This window comes from Manis pentadactyla, chromosome 3 (genome assembly GCF_030020395.1).
Source record: "Manis pentadactyla isolate mManPen7 chromosome 3, mManPen7.hap1, whole genome shotgun sequence".
Taxonomy (NCBI): Eukaryota; Metazoa; Chordata; class Mammalia; order Pholidota; family Manidae; genus Manis; species Manis pentadactyla.
This window is the reverse complement of record NC_080021.1, coordinates 215,709,389-215,731,747: the sequence shown is the minus strand read 5'-3', so window position 1 is coordinate 215,731,747 and position 22,359 is coordinate 215,709,389. Positions and strand designations below refer to the sequence as shown.

The following is a 22,359-nucleotide window of genomic DNA, read 5'->3' as shown; positions in this document are numbered from 1 at the left end:
TGATAACGCTCTAGGTAACTGAAAGAGTTAAAAGGAATGTTTGTGCTGGACTCACGGGGGGGACAGATGGCGCGCCTGTAGGTGAGAAAGCCATTATTAAGCAGAGGAGAGCTGCTGTCTGCTGGAGAGGCGTGGGTTTTTGAGGGTAGCTGGGGACTTAACATTTTGAGGACTGGATTAATGTAGTTACTAGTGGACACAGTGGCAGCGGAAGCCAAAGCATATGGTCAGGAAGGGAGTTAACAGGCCGCCGACTAAGAGGAAGAGTTGTGGCAGCTGAAATAACCAACGGGAGATGAGAAGTGGATAAAGTGACTTTGAGGTACCTAAAGGCCTTAAGAAACCTTAAAAACCTAAGGTAATAGGGCAATCAGTTGGGATATACTGACACTGCTGCCTTTGTTTGGGAAGCATTTAATGTGACTAGGGAAGAAAATGAAAGACCCAAGTCTGGGCGACCACCGGGGGCTTTCCCAGGGGCGCGTGGCTGAGCGAGCCGTGGCAGGGAACGAAAACCAGGCCAAGCCGGCAAGTCCCCGGGGCAGGAAACCAAAGGAGAACGCTGGGGTGCTAAACAGCTGATGTCCATGGTACCCACCACCAGGCACAAAGTGGGACACACCACTCCAGCGTCTTTGGTTTGCATTTCAACATCGCTGTGTTCTTTTTCCTCCTTTCTTTTAAACTCTTAGGTTCAGTAAAACAGAACAAAACAAAAAACAAACAAAAAGTTGCCTTGGTTTTCTTGGCGGAAGGCCCTCTTCCTGTCGTGCTTTTTGGCTCAGACGGGGAAGCTTGCAAAGGCACCTATGGTCCAAGCCATCTCTTCGGCTGGCAGGGGGGAGTTTTGCTTTGCATGGGCCTCAGGTTGTGTTGGAGACCCGTGAGGGAATATTTATCAAGGCATCTCCAACGTGCTAGAGGAATCTCAGTGGTAGGACCAACATACTAAGCTCTGGTATTTGTGGACGGCTTTCGAGTTGACGGACATTCTTGTTTGAGCTTGAAAATTAATCCTGCAACTGCTTGACAGTTACCCCTTTCTCAAAGGTGTGTGATTGACAAAAATATGAATTGGAAGAGAGAAACAGGTGTATGAATTTTATTATTGATTATTGAGGAGAAAACGCAGGAAAAAAATAGCACGCACACACACACAAAGATATATTACCCATGAAAGGTACCATGTTTATGACATCTGTAAATTATAAATAAAAATAAATATAGTAGAGTTTTAGAAAGTTCCATTTAGATCAGTGGTTCATATGCCTTTTTTTAAAAAACTTTTTTTATTGACATATAATCACATACAATATGATGTTAGTTTCAGGTGAACAACATAGTGATTCAATATTTATATACCTTATGAAATGATCACCTTGATATGAATAGTTACCATCTGTTAACATACAAGGTTTTTATAATATTGACTGTATTCCCTATGCACTATATCCCCATGTCTTTTTTTTTTTTCAAACATCACTAGTGGCTCATTTTATCTGCTCAGGCCGACTTAGAGTCCCCTCTTTTCAGGGTCAAGCATGTCCCACTAGCTTCTTTTGGCAGCGTGCGTAGCTCTAGGCCTCACTCTGAGTGGATTGTTCAGATTGTTCTCTTTTCACTTTTGCTCTTCCACATATACCTTTTTAATTCACGAACTCCATTGAGAATTGGATAAAAAAAGTTTATGGATCCTCAAAAATACATATGAGCACAGGTTTCCAAAAGGGCCATCCAGGTAACATAAATACGTGAATCAGGCTAAGTGTAGACAATAAAGAACAGTGGCACTTGTTCAAACTAGAAAGCAGTGCCAAGTTAAGACAATAGAGAATGGTGGGGTTTGTGAAAAATTAGGATGCACATCCTTACTGAAAGTAAGTTCACATTCTAAACAATTTTTTTTAAATAGCACCTGCTAATGGCAACACATTGGAGGTAAATTTGACCCCTCCCATTCACAGTCTTTGGCTTTTATTTATGATGTATAAACACAGGGATATTCTTATTTTTTGCCCTCAGGCACGACAACAAGCTCAAATACGTCACCAAATGGCAAAGGACAGCAAGGCAGATTACTCATCAATTCTTCAAAAATTCAACCATGAGCAGCACGAATATTACCACACACACATTCCCAACATCTTCCAGGTAAGCAATCAATCTCTCAGATTTGCTTGGCTTAGAAACACGTTGTTTTGGAGTCAGGATTGCTGGGCTTCTATGCTAAGTATTTATGTCATTCTGAATTTCCTCTGCCTCAAATCAGTTTTTAAAGCATCTGTACCTATCAAGCATTGCCTAGAAATAGGAGGAAATACCATATTAATTCAAGGATCATCAACAGCCTTTGCAAACTTCCTTGGTCTTTGCCATTCTTTGCCAGTCTTAGAACCATGATCCTTAGCTTAACTCTCTTTCCTAAAAGGACCATTCTGGTTACAAAAATGCCACGTTAACTTCAGGAGACAAAGCAACATTCAGTTGTCAAGATTTGAACAGATGGCCCTTCTGCCCTTTGTATCATTTTTCTTTCACCTATGTTAGGCTGTCAAAAATGGTATAGGAAAGATAGCTATATACGCTCTCCCACTTTGGGAATCTTTTTCCAGTTGTAGGAAAAATAATGAATATTTGCTTCATGGTGTCTGCACACACAGCAAACAAGGACCTCCAGCTTGAGGAAGGAAGGGTCGCTCGCCACATCCCAGCCCGGGCTGGGTTCAGACAGTTAACCAGACCCTGTGCTTTTGGTGAAGGATCAAGTAGTGGATCAAAGATTGGAGGGAATGTTTAAAATGTATCACCAAATGGTGTTAATACCAAAACTACTGGAGTTTGGAGTTCTTACTGAAACCGGAATTGGAATCATGTGAAATATTCATCTGGGCAGCCCAGCAGTCCATAAAATATGGATACAGCTCCTGTCGAGGCACAACATGTTACGTTGCTCTGACCAATGCTTTGCAGAGGCCTGTTTCCCTCCTAGAGAACTTATGGGAGGTAACAAGGCTGCCGAACAACAACTTCCTCAAGCGATAATGGACCAAATTAATTTCATACAAAATCTAATGTTGCAGAAAATACAAGAGATGGAGGAAAGGAGGATAGTGAAAATTGGAAAATCACTGAAGAAGTACGCGGAGCTTGATCAGGAGGTGATTCCAATCATTGGGAAATGTTTGGACGGAATAGTAAAAGCAGCGGATTCAATTGATCAGAAGAACGTAAGTGTAAGAGTTTGGACTTGATTTACAACCAAATGTTTGTGGTTCCAGTTTTCTCCACCCCCTTGCACTGTGACCTCGTGTAGCCATCTCGTTTTAGGTAGCTGCTTTTCGTGGTCACAAGTACTTTTCTACCACTTCAGAATTTTTTATTCAGCCCTTTGTGTTTTGGATTTAGCTCTCAAATTCCTTTGGCAGAACACACGTGTAAGTGGTAAACTGTCTGAGGCATTACAGAATTAAAACGAAGTGTTTTCTTCTCAGTTAGCTGAACAACCTCCCAAATTTGGAATCTGGTCCTTTAGGGCACTGTTGACATCTTGGGCCAGATACTTCTGTGTTGCAGGGGCCTGTCCTGTGCTCTGCAGGATGTTAGCAGCGTCCCTGGCCTCTACCCAGTAGATGCCAGGAGCCCCCACCTCCCACTGTGACAGTCAAAAGTGTCTCCAGACGTTGCCAAATGTCCCCTGCAGGGGAAAATTCTCCAGCTGAGAACACTGTTGCCCATTTGGATTCCTTTCCTAGAAACCTGTTTCCTTCAACAGAACTATCAAGTAGATCACCAACTTGACTTTTTATAATCATTTGATTTTTGCAAAACAAGATATTCAATATAAAAGTTTTATCATAAGTATTGTCATAAGAGTGTCTTAAAATGAGTCCAGGGAAGGGATCAAAGCTGTCTGTTCCCTGTGAATAGATCTCAGTGTACAGATTCTTAGCACGAAGGCTCTTCTTTGCTGTAAGCACATTTGATATATATTAACATCGAAGGCTATGTAAAAAATGTTTGTTCTAATATGCAGAAATATTTCCAAATGTGTTAAATGGTATGTATTTGTAGGAGGTTTTGTTCCAAGGTAGCAGGCATTTTCTCTTTTGTTTGATTTTAGGATCCATTGATCTCTATTTTGTTAACCCCTATTTGCCTAGAGCCTCCTTCAGGGATTCAGCTAACTTTTTGGAGAAAAATGACTGATGCTTCTGAATTAATGGTGCGCCCTCACCATCTACAACATGCCAGCAAGTATTCAGAAGTGATCAAAACCATCCTTTTCTTGAGCTGGAAATGTCTTTAATGGTTTTCTTGATCTTTTAAACATCTCAAAGGACTGACAGTACTCTTGCTGCAGCAATTGTTTCTTGGTTCAGAGACATGACTGGTCATGCGTCCATGCAGTCAGGTTTTTCCGGGTTTTGAGTGCCCACCCCATTCCAATTTCTTACCACCACTGATTCGTCAATTTCATACATCTCTGCATCCTCAGCTTTGGTTGAAGTCTTATGTTGGCTACTACTGCCTGGCTCCTGGAAGCAAATCAAGGCACAGTCTCAGTGAGGCTTTCTCTCATCACCCTGTGTCAGATCTCAAGTCATCAGTAAATTACTGTGGGGAGGAATCTTTTAAAGGGCAATAGTCGTAGTGGGGTTTATAAGTTAAGTCTTCAAAAGTGAAGTCACCTCTTAGTGAGAAAGAAGTCACCTTTCTTTCAACTTCACTGACATCTGGCACTGATTAAAATCTGAAACAAGCCTGATTTTAATTTCTTATATTAGAAGCTTGGGAATTTCTTTTTCCTTGAAATCTTATGATTTCACACAATTATGTCTAAGTGATAGTTTCCCTTTATTGGTTTTATCTGAGACATTGTGAGCCTCCAAGATTTATGGGATATTTCTCTCTTTATGATAATTCTTCTTCTCCTGTGACCTTCATGTTGCCCAATCCAAGGGTCCATTCTACACCTTCATTCAAGTTCTTGCACTGTGAGCCCCATTGGCCCCATGTGACACGACCTCTGACCTGCTCGCCCTTCCCTCGACCCCCAGGAAACCACCCTGTGTGGCTTCGATCCTCCTCCCAGGCCTCAGTCTCCTTTGCTTGTTCTTGTTGGTCTTCACCTGGCCCTTTAACTTGGGGAGAGCGCCGGCTCTTCGATCTCGCATCTCTTCTCCGCATTCTCTCCCTGGAGGGGCCTGTAGACGCCTGGAGCATTAAGTCCTGTCTCAGTACCACACGTTCGTAATGTTTCCCCCGCGCTGCAGGTTCACGTGTTCAGCCGCCCCGCGGCTTCACCTCTCGGACATCTAATAGGCGCTTCAGTCGTGGCATGGCCAGCACGGAGCTCCTGACCCTCCCCACCAGATCTCCTCCCTCCGTCCTCACGGTCTCCATGCTGGCATTGCCGTCCTGCCAGTTGCTCGGATCTTAGAGTCAGCCTTGATAATGTCTCTTTTTCTGACACCTGCATCAGTTTATCAGCCGATCTTGTTGGCTATACCTTCAAAGTACATTCAGAACCCACAGTTCTCCTCACCTCTGCTGTTCCTGTCCTGACCCAAGAGCTCCATCAGCTTGGATTACTGCCGGAGACGTCTAACTAGAGTTCCCGCCTTGCCCCTCCCACCCATTCTTAGCACAGAGACCGGGGGGCTGCTTTAAAAGTAAGTCAAACCATGTCCTCCTCTGCTCAGAACCCTCAGTGGGCTTCTGTCTCTCTCAGAAGAAAAGTCAGACTCATCTGGAGCCTCAAAGCCTGGACGGTCTGGAACACCCTCCCTCCGCAATTATCTTTCCAATGTCACCTCTTCTCCCTGGGGCTGTAGCCACAAGAGCCCCCGTGGGATTCCTTGAACACTCCGAGCATGCTCCCACCTGGCTGCTCCCTTTGCCTGGGGAGTTCTTCCCGCAGTCATCTGCTGACTCCTTACGTCCTTCAGGTCTTTACTTGAATGAATGGATGTTTCACTTTGCCCTGTCTCCTTAGAGAACCCGAGGGGCAGATCTTCCTTTAGCCACATAAGCCACCGTTCTTTGCATATTCCTTCCCTCTTTCAGGCTTCCCTGCCGTGTTTTCAATGTGTTTTTCAAGTTTATCTTCCCTTGCAGATTCGGTTCTTGGCAAAGTTAATTATGGTCTTACTGCTTTGATCTTAGGTATTTTTATTATAGTTTTCATTTCGTCATACCCTCTTTATCTCTGCCTACTCCTTTTTAATTACTGTTACATCCTTCTTAAATTTTTCACTTTGAGAAAAGTTGATGGCATTTTTATAAAATTGTTCACGAAACACTTACTGAACACCTGCTTCATGCCTTGTCTATTGTCCTTCTCACGACCTACTGAGGAAACCCCTAAAGTCAGAGGTGGCAGCCTTGCCCAGGGACACTTTTAGTAAATGTGTCTGTCTGGCTCCAGGGCCCCTTATCTTTCCCCTAAATGCCACCACCTTGTTCTCTCTAATTCTAAAACAAACATGGTTTCTGGCACATTCACAAGTGCTAGGCATAGTGAAGAGGGAGACAGACAATAACAAAATAAATGAGAACATTATTTAGACCGTTAAAACAGGATGAGAATTCTGGGAAAGATAAAGTAGGAAAGGGCGATGGGAAGCCTGCCAAGTGTCGCATTTGGGAGAGACCTGAAAGAGGTGATGAGTGTGACCTAAGTGGGAGAGGAAGATAGGAGGTTCCTAGCTCTCCGCCCTTGCTCAGCAAAACGGAGGCCCCCCTCTCTGCCTTAATGCAGCTTCAAAATCATGTGGTCACTTAAAATTTCAAACTGGTTTATGTATGTAAGTTTACCTTCCATTTATATCATATGATGATCAGGTTTTCACTAGAGTGAGTTGATATGGTCATTGGCACGCTTGGGATTGGGAACTGGATGAGCTCCGGTGTCTTAAACAAGGCAGTTTGTTTTTCCTCTCATGTAAAAGATGGCTCCAAGCAGAGGCCAGTGGTGCTTTGTTCTCGTGGACTCAGGGTCCTTCCTCCCAGTTTGCAGCTTTTGAGGATGTATGGTGACTTCTGGAGTTCCAGCATCACATCTAAATTCCAGAAAGCAGAACATAGAGAAGGACCCTTGCCATCCCTTTGAAGAGGCCTCCAAGACTGTGCACTGTAATTTGTCTCCACCTCAGAGAGCTTAGAGGTCGGAACATAACCAGGTAGCCAGCCACCTTCTGCTGTACACAAGGCTGGGGAGTGAGGCCTTTTAGCCAACTTAAAGTCAGGGCTCTTGTTACTAAGAAGGAAGGGTGCTTGGCTGTGGGAAGACAGCTGGTAGCTAGTGGCACACGTTACACACATCACCTATTAGCTGAAGCTGCTATGGCAAATTAAAACATAAGCTCGTAGTAAAGAAGGTGAGATCTTCCCAACTGTCTTCTCTAGTGGTTTTCTTTTAATCAGATGATCATTGAGTTGGGATGTTATTACAAGTCACGTGTGCTTTTGTAATACCTTATCTATACATCTATATACCTATCTATGACACCATGATTGCAATTGCTTTATGCATTTGTCTCTACCACCTGACCCTGAGATGTTGACCCAAAGCTCCTACTAGACATTAAGTTCACTGACTGATTCAGAAAACGTGTCTGCACACCATGGTCTCTGGGTGTCATGGAGGCATCAGGGGTGCAGCGGAGAAAACCAGAAGAGCACCCACCTGGTAGTGGGGGAGAGACTGTGGACAAATACGCGCATCAAGAAAAGCTACGCAGCAGATTCGTAGCTTCTAGCCACAGTAAAGCAAAGAAGTTAGAGAGATTATCTACTCTGCTTCGACTTTGTGTTTGCTAAATTGCTTTAAGAACTTCTGATGAGAACCAGATTTTTGTACTACTGTGTTTTTCAAGCATTGCATAATAATGGCCCAGTTTTTCTGCTTTTGGCCGAGTCATTCTTAATTAATATTTGTTCCTCTTGGTGTTGAAAAATGGTTATTGAAAGCATCTTCAAATTTCAACTAGATAGAGGTTTACAGAATATATTTATTCTTTCTAATGATAAAAATATTACCAGGAAAAAGACTGTTATCAATGAACGTAACTTCCTTAGAATATCGTCTGTATGAGGCTGTCAGAATTCACTGTGTAAAAAGTATTTGCATGTATTTGAGTGTTTTTGTCTGTGATGGGTGTAATTGCAGGATTCCCAGCTGGTAATAGAAGCTTATAAGTCAGGGTTCGAGCCTCCTGGAGACATTGAATTTGAGGATTACACTCAGCCGATGAAGCGCACTGTGTCAGACAATAGCCTTTCGAATTCCAGAGGAGAAGGCAAACCAGAGCTCAAATTTGGTGGCAAATCGAAAGGAAAATTATGGCCGTTCATCAAAAAAAATAAGGTACTGATGACTGGACCCAGTGTGAAATGAGTTTCATAAAGTTTTATAAAGTGTGGAGAAGTTGACTTTATCTTTTAGTCCTAAAAAAAGTAAGATTTTAAACCCATAGTTTCAGAACGCAAAAAAAAGCTAGTGTGCTGATTTATTTTAAAGCTGTGTTTGTCTTTGGTGGTGGTACCTTTGCATGGCCATCTGTCTCATCTCAGATGCATTATCACACACACTGTGTCACCCACACTAATAGATCACTGACTGCTCAATGTTTCCCATCATGCCTTTCACTCCTAAGTCTCCTAGACTGCTGGTCATTTGGCTGGGAGAAGGGATATTGTGCAAAATTTCTATGCCAGTTTATCAGCATCTCTAATTGAAATAGTCTCCATGGGTTAACAACTTGGTCTTGAATTCATGTTAACATGTGTGTCCATGAACATTGTTCGTCTTCTTTTTATAGTGCCATACGTAGGTGCATGACAGCACTAACCAGGCGCAAAATAGGATCAAGGCAACGTGGCTGCTTTAACCTTAGCATCATTTAATATTTAATTTTAGAAAGACTGTCTTGCTGTTTTCACAACCTTAGCATTTCGGGTCTTCCATTGTCTCCTGTTGAGCTGTGTTATGGTAATTTAGGTGATTTAGAGATACTTAATACCCTTCTGGCTAAAACCAGTTCAGAGTAACTGCTTAGAACTATAGTTTGCCTGTGGAAGTCTGCATGAGCTTCTTGTCAAATATTTCTTGCTGTTCTTCTGTTGCGTTACTTACTAAAACTACTTTCATCACATTCTCCACTTAACATATTCTATGTGTTTTCTTTTGGACCGTGGCCTAAATATTTAATTGTTTGTGTTTTACTTGCTTTGGATTTCAAATATTATTTGATGCTTATTTTTGTTTTGTGTCTTATCTTCTTGTTTCTGATTTTTACTCTATCACTGCTCCATCTCTTACATGTAGCTTATGTCCCTTTTAACATCCCCCCATCAGCCTCCCCCACCTCCCCCTGCCTCTGCCTCACCCTCTGCTGTTCCCAACGGCCCCCAGTCTCCCAAGCAGCAAAAGGAACCCCTCTCCCATCGCTTCAACGAGTTCATGACCTCCAAACCCAAAATCCACTGCTTCAGGAGCCTAAAGCGTGGGGTAAGTTCGGCTCGGGAATCCTGTGTCCCTTGTGCGCTTTGGTGGCATGTTTTGTTCTGCAGAACTTATTTTGTTTGTGAATAAATCCATTGTGTTTCCCCATAACATAAAACAATAAGAACTCTGATTCATTACAGCTAGAAAGAAGAACAGCAGAAAGGAGAGAAAGGAAAGGAGGAAGCAGAGTGGATGGAAGGAAAGAGAAAGCCAGCTAGGCCCAGAGTTCTTTTGGTCTTTAGGACACTTTGGAGGGACATTTCTCCACTTCCTTTTTAAAACATCTAAGTCATCAATATTGTACCTTGAGTTTACCAAAAAGGGAAGCTTAGACTCAGCTTCTAAAGCCAGAGACGTAGGAGATGAGGAATTGGAAGTCACTATATAGTCAGAAAATATTTGCTTAACAATTACTGCAACAATGAGCGCCATGAAGGCACTTCTCTCTGAGCCATGTCAGGGTTCAAAGGGGAAATGTCAGGAGTCACAGTGGTTTCTTTAGCTATTTTGGTGAATTTATAAGATGCTGATAAAACATCTGTTGCCTGGAAAAGACCTCCTGCAGTATTTATCTTTAAAGGGTGAAATAATAATAGTGGCTGACATTTATCGAGTGCTTGTAATGTGCCAAACTCTGTTCTATGTGATCATTTACTTTTATTCCACCACCCTAGGAACCTAGATACTAAGATGTCCTTATTTTACTGACAAGAAAACTAAGGCGTAAAAAGATGAAGTTAGGAAGGTGCAGAGCCAACATAAAAGCCGGGAACCCTGCTGACAGGCCGAGATCCCGACATCCCCCATTCAGGGACAGTCTGTTACAATGTGGTTGACTCATAAGTGCATGTTATTCAGACTCAAGTTTGCCATTCCAACTGAGACTGCCTGTGCCCAAGTCACAGGGTTTTATGGAATTAATCCAACAAGCCTAAGTAGGTAACAGTGTGGTTTATATAAAAAAGATGGGAATAAAGTAACTTGTAGCCACCCAAATAAAGTCTAACTGATCAGTCTAGTCAGAGCCACCTCGAAAATTCTTCATACTGAATAACAAAGTGTGGCAATCAAGAGTAAACAAACATCTGGTATTTGAACATATCCAGTAAGGTCATCTTTTATCCTGTCCTGTGGGAACTGCCACACAGCTGTAGCAGGATGTGTTCTTGTACAAACATAATTTTTACCTTTCGCTTCCTCTGTGTAAAAATGAATCTAAATCTATCAGAGAACTAAGTTGTTACCTTTTAAAATGAGGGACAAAAAAAAAATATTTCTTTACATGCAGAGTTCCTTTAATGAAGGGGATGTCAACATTTTATGCAAAGAATACAGTTGGTTGAATTATCTCATTTCAAGGTTACCCAGAATATCAGGTTAAGAATTAGAAATTGAATTTCCTGCAGATTTCAAGGAAGCCATTGTTAGAAGGCAGATAGAGCTTCAGAAGTGAGTGATGGATCACGTTGAGCTCTATATTTAGATCTCAGTTCCTGGCTCAATTATGCTGCTTTTCAGAACTCCCCATCCATCTCCACTTGTTGCTCATAGAAGAATTGCCAACATATGACCAGGAGCTTTTTGCTAGACTATCAAGTTTTATATTAACTGTCATTCAGTGAACCCATCTCTGCCATTTCCAAAAACCTTTACAGAGCACTTGTTCATTACCTTTATAATAAATATCTCTGCATTGCCTTTTGGAATCACATAATGAAGGATGTTGAATATCCATGATTGTTTACCATTTGTTTCTATATCTGTTCCATTCTCTCAACATCACACAGCCTGTTGGTTGCAAATGGTTTCCAAATCTGCTTCACAGGGATTCTAAATGTTTAGGAAAAGACCTAAGAATGTCTATAATCAAGAAGCATAAGAAAAAGATAGCTAGGAAGAATATAACACTCAAAACCAAAAAACAATGAAATGAGAAATGGATTATTTTGATGATTTAAAGAATCCCCCCTTCTTTTTGTTCCTACCATAATTAGCAAACTGTACTTTATTTCTTACCCCACAAATCTGTGCTCAGCAAACCTCTGTTAATAAAATTTTTCCAAACAGTGTTTTCCTGAGAGTGAATGCACATGCCGATACACTAGAAGCACTAGTAAATAAGTAGAAACATATTTTTTTTTGTTTCCCACATTTTTGATCCGTCTGTGCTTAGTGAGGGTCAGATGTAATATCCCTGCCTTCAGGAAACAGTGCAAAAAAAAAGAAGAAAGAAAAGGAAATATAGAAATAAGATTAGGAAGTTCAAAAATAAAAAACAAATATGAAGTTTGGGGAAATAAATTCGATTTTAAAACAGTCTCAACGTGGAAGTTACATGGTTTATAGGATCCATGACTAAAATGATAGTCTTTGCTACTATTTCATTTATTCTGCTATTAAACGTTAAGACTATTATGCCAAAGATAGGAAAAGTATCCTAGGAAAATAACAAATCTGTGATTGTAGTATGTCTTTTCATATACCATGCTTTGTGACTTTCAGACCCAGATTCCAATAATTTATTTCTATTTTCAGAACGTATAAATCCTGTGCAAACATTTTGTAGCCGAACTGGTTTTGTTTCTAACTAATTAAGCAAGATAAAATATTTTTTGTTGTAAGTCATTGACATTTGTAAGAAAAGTTCGTTTCACTGAGCATCTTTAAAATATACCACCTGAGTATCATTAACCATTATTTCATCTTTAAGTCACAGAAAAACGAAACTAGATAGTATGTTCTCAGTTTGCAATCTACAGAGTAATTTTATTGCCTTAGATTAAGATTTCTTTTTTGGGTCTGAGCAAGGGGCTCTTAAGTCTAAACTAGGGACATGTTTTTCCCAATGGTTTAGAGTTCATTGCATGGAAAAATACCATCAAAGTTGATCAAGAGAGTTTGAAAACCCTTACCAATTGCTTGTCAGATGTTACAGTCCTATGCTGACTTTAATTGTACTTATCTTGTTCTCTTGCTGATTATTGGCAGACTCAGTCTTTCTGTTTTCACAAAGAACTCATGAAGAGGACAATAGGGAAACCCACGTATGCTTTTGAAGCTAGGGACTATGTTGTAAGTTTACCTGTGACGGCCAGGTCATACACAGTCACGGCACAGGCACTAACCCCTATGTAGCACCAAGACTGGGGACCCCGATGATCTCTGTTACACTTCCACTTGAACAATGAAATTCTCAGTTGGGAGACCTGGACACCGGAAAAGGCCTGATTGTGTAAATTCAGCCACAGGCTACTTCATCCGGAAAACTTGCATGGGAAAAGGAACCCAACTTCCCAGTAACAATCAAAACTTCCTGAAAATGTCAGTGAGCTGAGCTTGCTTTTATTCCTGTCGTTGATTGTGACTGCCGTCTGGGGAGATGTCACTGGGTGTGATTTAACAGCAGAATTTCACCCGTAAAACGCAGCTGCCGAGCGTAGCCACGGGAGAATGACCCTCTTCCAGACGGCAGCTCTGTAGTGGATGTACCCACATCCACGTACGAAACACATGGATCCACACGGGAATCATGCCGTAAGCTTGGAGAACAACAAAAAAAAAATCAGTGGAACCTAAGCAAGGTCATAGAGTAGTAAAATGACTTTCCGTGGGCCTAAATCACATTTACTTACTTATTTATTTCACTGTCCCCTTTCTTTGTACTTGAGGTTAGTACCTGTGACTGCCCAATAACACATGGATTCGCCAGTGTTCCCTCGTGTTATTGACACTTGTGGCTCCTAAGGCTCCATAATTGTTGCCTGAAACTGACGGCTTGTTAGTTCTTTAGGTGTCTCGCAATGCACTTAATGCAACCTTGTAAAGTATTATTGTCTTAGCAGCTGAATCCATTTCTAATTTGAAATGATCTAACTGGCTGGCTTACAACTTAAGACTGAAAACCAGTTTATCATCGTTAAAAAGAATGCCATATACCGTGATGGCGCTTCGTGTAGATTATCCATTGCTATCCGCTTCAGAAAACTGAATTCATCTGAGAATTCAGTAGTTCCTATTTCTGTTTGGATTTATTTTCAATCCTAATGACTTGTTTTTATGATGAAGTAGAAATATTCCTATCTATTAGTCCTGACGGTAGAATTCTCTTTTCGGAATGTTTAAGAAAGAATATATAACTTTAAGTAACGAAAATAGCCAGACAGCAGAGAGAGCAGAGTTCAAATATGTCAGTTCTTTGAATTAGGGGCATTGAGATGTTAACATGTAAGAAAACTTGTGTATGGCAGCGTGCTTTGTTGCAGAGGTATTTGCAAAGGTTTCTGCTGTGCACCGTAAGTGTTGTCTGTAAAGAACTCAAGTTGTGAGAAATAGGTCTGTGCTAAAGGTCCCAGGAGGTGCCCCAGGAGTTGAGTAGCCTGCCCATGAGAGCAGCCACAGATGCTACCATCTGTACCTTTTTTTCCTAAATGTTGTGTCTTGTTCCTCCTTTCCTTAGCCGTCTTTCTCTTTAAAGGGACAACTTTTTAAAAAACTTAATGCCTACTTACAAAGAAGTGTCAACTCTGACTTAATCTTAAGAAAAAGATTCTTAAAATCTGGTTAAGGAATTTTGAACACTCTCCCCCCTCCCAGCTGAAAAACCAAAGGGCATTTTCTTTTTGTCTCCAACACTTTTTTGATTCTATTACCAGTTGCCTGAATTTTTAGGACTGGTGACGGCTAAGTAAATCCACACTGAGCTTTCAAAGTACTGCTTTATAACCATAGAGCATGTCTCACCCAGTAATGAAGAATCAGATATGTCTTTTTCTAATGTGAGATGCCTTTCCATCAGTTTTGGGTCTGGTTATCACTAGTTTTGCTGATCTCCAAGCCTAAATTGCAGCTGCTGTGTGCTGATAATTGCCTGGAAATCCATCGCAAGGAGTACCCCTTGGTAGGTGAGACAGCTGGCTGCCTGCTTCCTAAGGGTAACTTTCAAGAGCAGCTATTCCTGTGATTCCCCAAATGTCATGTAACTCGTGCGAGCAGGTCTCAGAGTGGCTGGAAAGCCTGTGAACCCAGCCTGCACGGTGCGAGAGGTGGTATGCGGTGCCCAGCAGGAGAGAGCATCATCCTTCTGCCTCCAGCCTGGTGCTGAGATGCTTTCTGGCCCCTGCAGATAGTTTCTTAGAGCAACTTCCAGTCTTTGGTTACCCATTCGCCAGTCTGAGAGTTTACCTCACTGCCTTGAAGAAATGCCGACATTCCTATCCATGAGGTTCTCTTACGATAAAAATACCACTTGTATGTTGTGGAAGCAATTGCTGATCACTGTTTTAGTCTGCATGAAACTTTCCATGAGAAATTTGGTGAACAAAAGGCTATGATTATTTTTGCCTTTTATAATCCTTCTGTGTCTCTGAGTGCAAACTCTATTTAGTTTATATCCAGGCTGATGTGACCGGTGCAAAAGCATAAACAGAATCTCTCCTTCTCTGTCTTTATTCTTTGCTCTGGCAATGTGGCAGCGAAAGAAAGGCTTTGGTAGGGATCAGCCCTCTTGTGAGCTTTTGCACAGATCTGCTACAAGTCATGTTCACAAAGCAACAGGTGGATTTACGTGTTGTGTTAATACTGTGGAACTGACCGCGTTCCTCTTCTGATGTGTTGTTTCTCTCTCTCTCTCTTGTTCCCCCTGCTACTCCTTCAATTTTTACATGAAGCTTTCTCTCAAGCTGGTAAGCACAATTATTCCATGCATGCCCTGAGTCGAATCAGGTTTTGTGGGGGGTGTCTTGTTGGGGCTCTGCCATGGGCAACACATCTTCAGAGTTAACTGTTGATTTGCGTTTCCCTTCTATGTGCTTTCTTTGGTGTTTCTTTATCAGATCTTTGGGATACAAAGGTCCAGAATCTAACAGAAGCCATCCTAATCTTTTCACATTGCTAAAAAAATTAATGCTTAACTCCTAATTTGGTTTTCTTTGTTTTGGGGGCCTTAAGAGGATGGCAAAAGAGGGTAAACTGTATCTATAGATGTACATAAGTAGAAATATTAAATACTGGGGAATTTATTTGTTGGGTCATTTTGAATAAAAGTCTATTTAGTCACTGAAAGATGCTCTCCCTGGGAGCCATAGGAACAGATGAAAATGCTGGGAATCTGAGGAAGGTGTGCAGGGCCATGCCGATCTCAAATTCGGTCTGAGGCAGCCTGCAGGAACCGGAAACCATGACATCTGAAGGCGCTACCTAAATACAGGCCGCCTTGTGCTCCACTGATTCAAGAAACCACAGGATGTCTTTACGGATTGTGAAAAGAGCAAAGACAGGGCTCTAGAAGGATTTGCTTGATGTCCTGGGTTGTTTCCACTTAATTGTATCACCCTAGTCACCAGTCCTACTAATCATTAAATTTATTAAACAAAACTCATCCACGTAACCCATAACCATCCTTTAAATATATGTAAGTTACATGGTGTTCTCAGACGCCACAGCTGAGACTACCCTAAATTCTGGACAGAGCTAACCATGACGCTTTCTTTCAAGCCGGTAAGCACAAGTATTCCATGCATGTCCTGAATGGAATCAGGTTCCCGGGGGGGTGTTCTGTGCGGGCTTCACCGTGGGCAACACGTTTTCAAAGCTAACTGGCAGGTTCAGCCAGGAATCAGATCAGCACTTCATCCACTGCTGTTGACAAGTAACATAGGATAACATTTCTCTGTGTGTGAGAACATAAATATACGTATATACTTAACCTTTTCAACCTGACTCAGTATTTGGCCACTGACCCAACCCTAAAGAAAATGAATATTTTATGCAACCAAACATTTCTTAGACTGCGAAATAAAATCCCCAGAGGAGGCCTTGGCAAAGGTGTACAAGAGGGAAAGGGATATCGATGCCAAAGTGAGCTGTCTCCACGGCAGAATGAACTTGGGAGAAATCGGGTCGGTTTTCCAGGAGTCTCTCAGATGCCAGGGTGTCTTCCTTGCCCTTTATTTGCTCTTTTGCTGACGTGCCAGCAGCAAAAGATAATATTATAATACTATTAGGCAGTCTTTCTGTTTGAGACAGAAATCATTTTACCGACCTGGTAGTGAACTGTTGCTTTAGACCATTACTCTGAAACTAACAGAGAAGTGAAGTGTCACACAAAGATGGCTTGGATGTAAAAACAGTAAAATCTCAAGCAGCAGCTCAGTGTGGGCTACTTGGGAGGAGTAAGTGTTTGACTGTCGAAGCGTGTGAAACATCCTCTTAGAGCCATATATACATATATGTGTGTCACCCCCTCTTTCAATACCAGTGCCACCTGCTAAGGCCAGTCTTATAAGTTGGGCTGCTCCAAAGAGCTCAGGAAATCGATTCAAAGCTAGTAATAAAAATTTCCTTGTGGCAAAATGAATCATAGGTCAGAGTACTGTTTAAAAGAATTCGAGGTTCAAAAGGCTACTGTTGGACAAGATGATCTTTTAGTACTTCCAGAAACCTTACGTTTCTTTGGATCTAGAGGAAGCTATAGACCGGAATCACCAGTGGCCCCGTGCAGTTTATTTGAGGCATAATTATTGGGATTAGATATTAAATAACACAGAAACATAGATTATCTAGTGAAAGAGACCTAACTAATTAAACTAACTCCTGATCAACTGAAGACCATTCACTTATTATTTAATTGCTTTAGTTTTGTAATTAATCAGGGTTGAATTCTTTGCTGTTTAGGATATCCATTCATAAGTCATAAGTACAGTGTGTTTTACAGATTTCTTTATAGCTGTTGATACAAATACACCTCTTCACCACCTACACCTGTGTGGCCCAGCATGGCAGCCACTCACCACATGTGGCCATTTATACTGTCACCAATTAGAATTAAATAAACTTGTAAGTTCAGCTCCACAGTTACACAGCCACATTTCCACTGCTCAGTAGCCCTGTGTGGCGTCTGTATTGGACATGCAGATATGAGAACATCACCCTCATCGTAGAAAGTTCTTTTGGACACATAGCACATAGTGACACTCAATAAATAATAATGAATTAGCATTGACCACTTACTAGATTTCCTGACTTCTGAGCAGTGTATCTTATGCTATTTTGTTGTATTCCAACATTTAAAAAAAAGATAATAAAAAGAAACCCTCAATTCTAGAAAATAAGCTGATCTAAGTAAATTCAGCACGAGAACAGAGTAGCATGCTGTTAGGCTCCAGGACTGAACAGAGCAAATCAAAAAACACGAACTTAAGGTTTCAAGCATTATAACACTATAGTACGTGGGCAAGAGAAGAGTATTTCTAAAGAGAAGAGTAGTTTGCTTTACCTTAGTTTTAGAGGCACACTGAACTTCCTTGGTTTGGCATTAGGGAATACTCACATTCTGCCTTCACTTAAATTTTATCTCCTCCCACACATGCGTGCATGCGCACGCGCGCGCGCACACACGGGGCTTTGTGAGAACATGAGCTCAGAGGTCTTTGCTTGGCCTCCGTGGTAAACTATTTGCTGCATTGCACGCTTCCCGCACAGCAGGCCGGCATCTTGGCATTAGCAGCCTCGGGACTTCAGTCACAAGCCCCCACGGGAGCCGCTTGGCAAATTCAACTCGATTTTGGAATTACATTATCCAGGTCCCTTCTTTACGACCCACTCCCAAGCCAGGCTTGCCTTTGTTTAATTGGTTCTAAAATAAAATCGCTTTTCTAAATTCCCTGGCCTATCCCTGGCTACTGTGTAAATTTCTCATTCTTAATGAAAATAGGCTCATTCCAGTAAAAGCTGTTGATAACCCCAGCTTAGCCACAGCTTCTAACAAGTAAAGCATATGTAAACGTCTGGAAACTCACCGCTGCTGTTTTCTACCTCAATGGCCTGCGTGGAGGGAAGACAGCAATTGGCTTTGACAGGGAATCAAGATACCAAAATGCACTTCTTCTGATTGGATTCTGGATTGAGAACAGCTGAGGTTGATTCCCTAGGTCTGGGAAGTGGGTTTGGAGGTCAGGCAGGGCATTCTGCAGGAATTTTCTGAGCTTGCTCTAAAAGCTGTGAAAAGGAAGTGACCAGACTTTTCGAGGCAGCAGGGCGGGGCGGAGAGGGCATTTTCTCAACATCCTTTTCACCCGCATTCTCTGCGGGACTGGATGTCCACCTGCCACTTCCCGGGGATGGAGACTTCTGGCCTCAGCCTGTGAAGAGGTGGGAAGGGATGCTCAGGCTAGGGGGGAAAGCAAGGCTGGGCCTGATCACTGTGGGGCGTGAAGAAAACATAAACTTCAAACTGCCTTAAAACAGCAGTGTTCCCACCGACACTGATGGTAAAGTGGAGAATGGGCCTCAGAATGTGCTGTTCACGGATCCTCATGGGAATCAGACGCATTTCTTCCTTTCCTCTTGCCACGCTGCCCTCTTGGCCTTTCCAGAAGCGCCTCGGCCAGCATAACTGGAATAGGAGCCGGTCTGTGGAACTAAGTGCAGTGTGTGTGCATTGATTTTGCATCTCAGCTGGGTGTCGTGGGAAAGAGCGTAATTTATTTCATGAAAACACATGCAGACGTTTGCATCCCCCTGGTGTCTGGGAATCTTCCCTGCTGCTTGCTTTGTTATCTTTTCTCAAGGAACACCGGGAGGCTCTTGCTGACGTGTGCTTGCATCTGCAGGGTGCGACACCAGAGGATTTCAGCAACCTCCCACCGGAACAGAGAAGGAAAAGGCTGCAGCAGAAAGTCGATGAATTAAATAAAGAGATGCAAAAGGAGATGGATCAAAGGTACAGTGGATCTCTAGGACTTACTAAGAAATTCAAGCTCACGCTGATGGACTGGCCACAACGGGGGGATGAGGTCTTGATGACGTGGGTGAATGCTGAACCACAGTGTTGTGTATGTGAAACCATCGTAAGATTGTATAGCAATGATACTTTAATAAAAAAGAAAGAAAGAAATTCAAGTTAGCTTGGAAAGGTGGGAAATCCTAAAATAGATTTTAACATGTGATTATTTCAGCTGTGTATTTTGTCGTAGTCTACTGGACTGCTTTATTAGTATCCTTGTAACAAACAGGTTTTATTCTGAATTTGGGGAACACAGCACATATGGCTATCTCTTTTGCCATGAACGTAGGGTGAGTTTTTGGTCCAACGAGGAAGAGAAAAGTGGCCTGACCGCCACCCTCTGCCTTGCCCCATATCCTAGCTTTGGGTCCAGAAGGTACTTGTTTTTCTTTCTTTGTGACGAAAAGTAAAGATCAGCCTTCCCACAGGTTCTCATGCCTTCTGATCTTTGTATAGAGTGTATTTGATGGTGCCTAGAAAACAGATCACAGTGTGTTGTTATACTTATGACAGTGTAATACTTAAAAAACCTACCACTAACCCATGGGGGTGTCAGTATTCGCCTGCTCTTGAGAAGCCTCTGCATTAGGCTCGCTGCAGCAGTTCTGGGCTTCCTGACTTGCTGACGCGCTTTGTAATTTTGATCCTGGGGAGGGTAGGTTGGTGTCTGTGAAAAAGGGAAGGAAGGGAGGGAGGGAGGGAAGACTAGATTTGCTCTTTGCGTTTGTGCTCCCCTTCCCACAGTGATAAGCTACGACACTCACATCACTCAGGGCGTACTTGCTAAGAACCCTCAATGAAAAGCCACTTTATTGTCACTCAGCTTATATATTCTCACTGGGTGAATTAGGTGAATCCTTCATTTACTTGGGATTTGAACTTGAGGTTTCCTAAAGTTACCGTGAGAGTTGAGGCCCCATAAATAGGCCGAATGGTGACCCAGGTAAAATGAGTTGCACTGAAGCAGGGGGTTAAAATTTGGTTATGTGAAAAGCAGGGGAACAAACAAGCAGAACTTGGGGGACTGACTGCTCAGCTTAAGGACAAGCGAAAGGAGAGTAGATTTTTATTCTTCCACCTCTTTCAAAGGCCCTCCTGAGAAACAGGTTGTTTTATAAACATTGTTACAGTGTATAATGTATAAAAAATAAGAGCACATATTGTTAACTTTATTTTAGTTTCCTATGAGACACGTACTTCATGAAATGAAAATTTTATCTTTGTACTTTTTAGGATATGCAGGGCCAAATATAAAAGGGTTTATAAATGTATAAACCAATTAAAACTTGTTTGATAAGTGAGCAGTTATATTTTGTACCGAGTAAGAGGTTATGACTAGAGTATCCAAAAAATTATTTCATAGGTTGTTGACAGACTATTTCTAATTGTCCAACATCATGTAGAAAACTGTCACTCGGGTTGTGGCCATGGAACCTGGGTCATATTTTAATCCCACTAGCAGCCCTTGTATGTAAGTGTTTAGGGCAATGACTTAATGAACTGGTTATTGAGCACTTACTGTGTATAAGGAAATATCCTAGGCACCGAGGCTAAAGCAGTGCTAAAATATATGTACAAAAATCTATTCTCATGCAACCTATATTTTGTACAGGAGGGACAGAAAATAAAAGATTTTGAGCCGAGTTCACATGATCTGGAAACGTTTTTTTTTTTAATTAATTCAAAAAGATAAGAAAGGAAATGATCTGCGGAATAGGCAGGGCAAATCAAAAGCACGAAGTAAATGGCAGATTTAAAATTCCAGGCGCTCTAGAAACCTTGGGTTCAAATCTCAGTCTGCCTGTTTGTGCTATAGGCCTTGGACAAGTGCCGTAGTCTCTTGGTACCTCAGTTTTCTCATCTTGAAGAGGGATAAATATGCCCTATTTGTGTGAGGATTAAATGTCAATGTATGTAAGTGTTTAGGCCAATGAGTGGCACATAGTCTTTGTAAAATAATAGGTTCGGTGTAAACAGACCGCACATTCCAATCAGATTTCCAGACTGGACAGAAAACCGAAGCCCACCTGTCTGCTGTCTGCAAAAGACACAGCTCACTCATAAGGTGTAGGGTGGTTGGAAAGCTCACCAGTGCCCGCCAAAAGAAAACTGGTGTGACAGGCGGACTTTCTGGCCCCACAACCCAAACTACTAAGCTCAGGGGGATCAACTCCATAATAATGAAAATGATTCAAGTAACAAATTGCTCGGTTCACCAAGAAGACATATACTTTCAAATCTGTGGGACCATAAATAATAGCATAACTCCAAAATATAGAGGAGGTCGTGCTAGTGGCCTTTGGATGTATGTATGTACAGGACATACAAGTACACCATTTGAGTGGGAGAATTGTAAAGCGAAATTAGGGGGCTGGGAGCCCAAGTGGATCGTGGGATCTGGTGAAGACATGGCCTCAGAGCAGACAGCCCATCAGAGCCCCCAGAGGGTGGCGGGCTGTGTGGACCCAGGTGCCAGGAGGTGGGTGGAGGGGTGGTGAGGACTCGGGGAAATGCTCCCTGTTCGATTTTGTATTTTCAGTTCAGCCACTTTGCTTGACTCAAGTGATGGTTTGGTTGGTGTAGATGTTCTTTTGCTGAAGCTCATTAAAGTTTGCTCCTCACCACTTCCAGAGTCATGAGCTCTTGGGGCCGAGGCCTAATCCAAGCCGCTCCAGGGCCTCCCCACTCAGGCTGCCATGGGTGGGCTTCCAAAACATGACTTCGGGAAGGGCGTGGAGCCTGCAGTATGTAGCTTTAGGGCGCTGTTGGCTGCCTGTCATGGATACCAACTGTGGGTTTGGTTTCTTAATAGCTGAGACTGTGTAATAAAATTTCCAAAGCAATTAACTGTGCTTCTTCATGAGGTAAACATATTGCAGCCTACAAAACCCAAGATGCCAGCTGCAGCTTCGGCTGCGTGAAGAACGTGCACAGGGAAATATTCGGGTTTTGTTTGTTTTTATGGGTGTTTGGCGCAAGGGGAGGGGCAGGATGGACTTATATTTCTCACTTGCTGAAGAAAATAAGGAGAGACCATTCAGAAAAGGTGACTGAAATTTTGACATTGATC

The 22,359-nt window shown here is 42.2% G+C and overlaps 1 protein-coding gene and 1 long non-coding RNA gene across 20 annotated transcripts in view; one reads left to right on the top strand and one right to left on the bottom strand.

Annotated features, from left to right (window-relative positions):
• Nucleotides 1–22,359, top strand: part of FNBP1 (formin binding protein 1) — a 116,756-nt gene that overhangs the window by 84,078 nt on the left and 10,319 nt on the right. For 5 of the 19 annotated variants that reach the window (XM_036913592.2, XM_036913611.2, XM_036913590.2 and 2 more), the window contains 7 exons: nucleotides 2,023–2,151; nucleotides 3,081–3,227; nucleotides 8,171–8,368; nucleotides 9,329–9,511; nucleotides 12,497–12,580; nucleotides 15,175–15,189; nucleotides 19,117–19,226. In XM_036913592.2, the coding sequence (XP_036769487.1) occupies nucleotides 2,023–2,151; nucleotides 3,081–3,227; nucleotides 8,171–8,368; nucleotides 9,329–9,511; nucleotides 12,497–12,580; nucleotides 15,175–15,189; nucleotides 19,117–19,226 (866 nt within the window). The remainder of the gene's footprint in view (nucleotides 1–2,022; nucleotides 2,152–3,080; nucleotides 3,228–8,170; nucleotides 8,369–9,328; nucleotides 9,512–12,496; nucleotides 12,581–15,174; nucleotides 15,190–19,116; nucleotides 19,227–22,359) is intronic. The other 14 variants (XM_036913608.2, XM_036913607.2, XM_036913606.2 and 11 more) reach the window with 10 other exon arrangements.
• Nucleotides 12,831–21,132, bottom strand: LOC130683056 (uncharacterized). Its single transcript, XR_008996667.1, has 2 exons — nucleotides 19,251–21,132; nucleotides 12,831–13,047 (listed from the first exon to the last, which is right to left on the bottom strand). It is a non-coding gene; the product is annotated as an uncharacterized LOC130683056 (long non-coding RNA).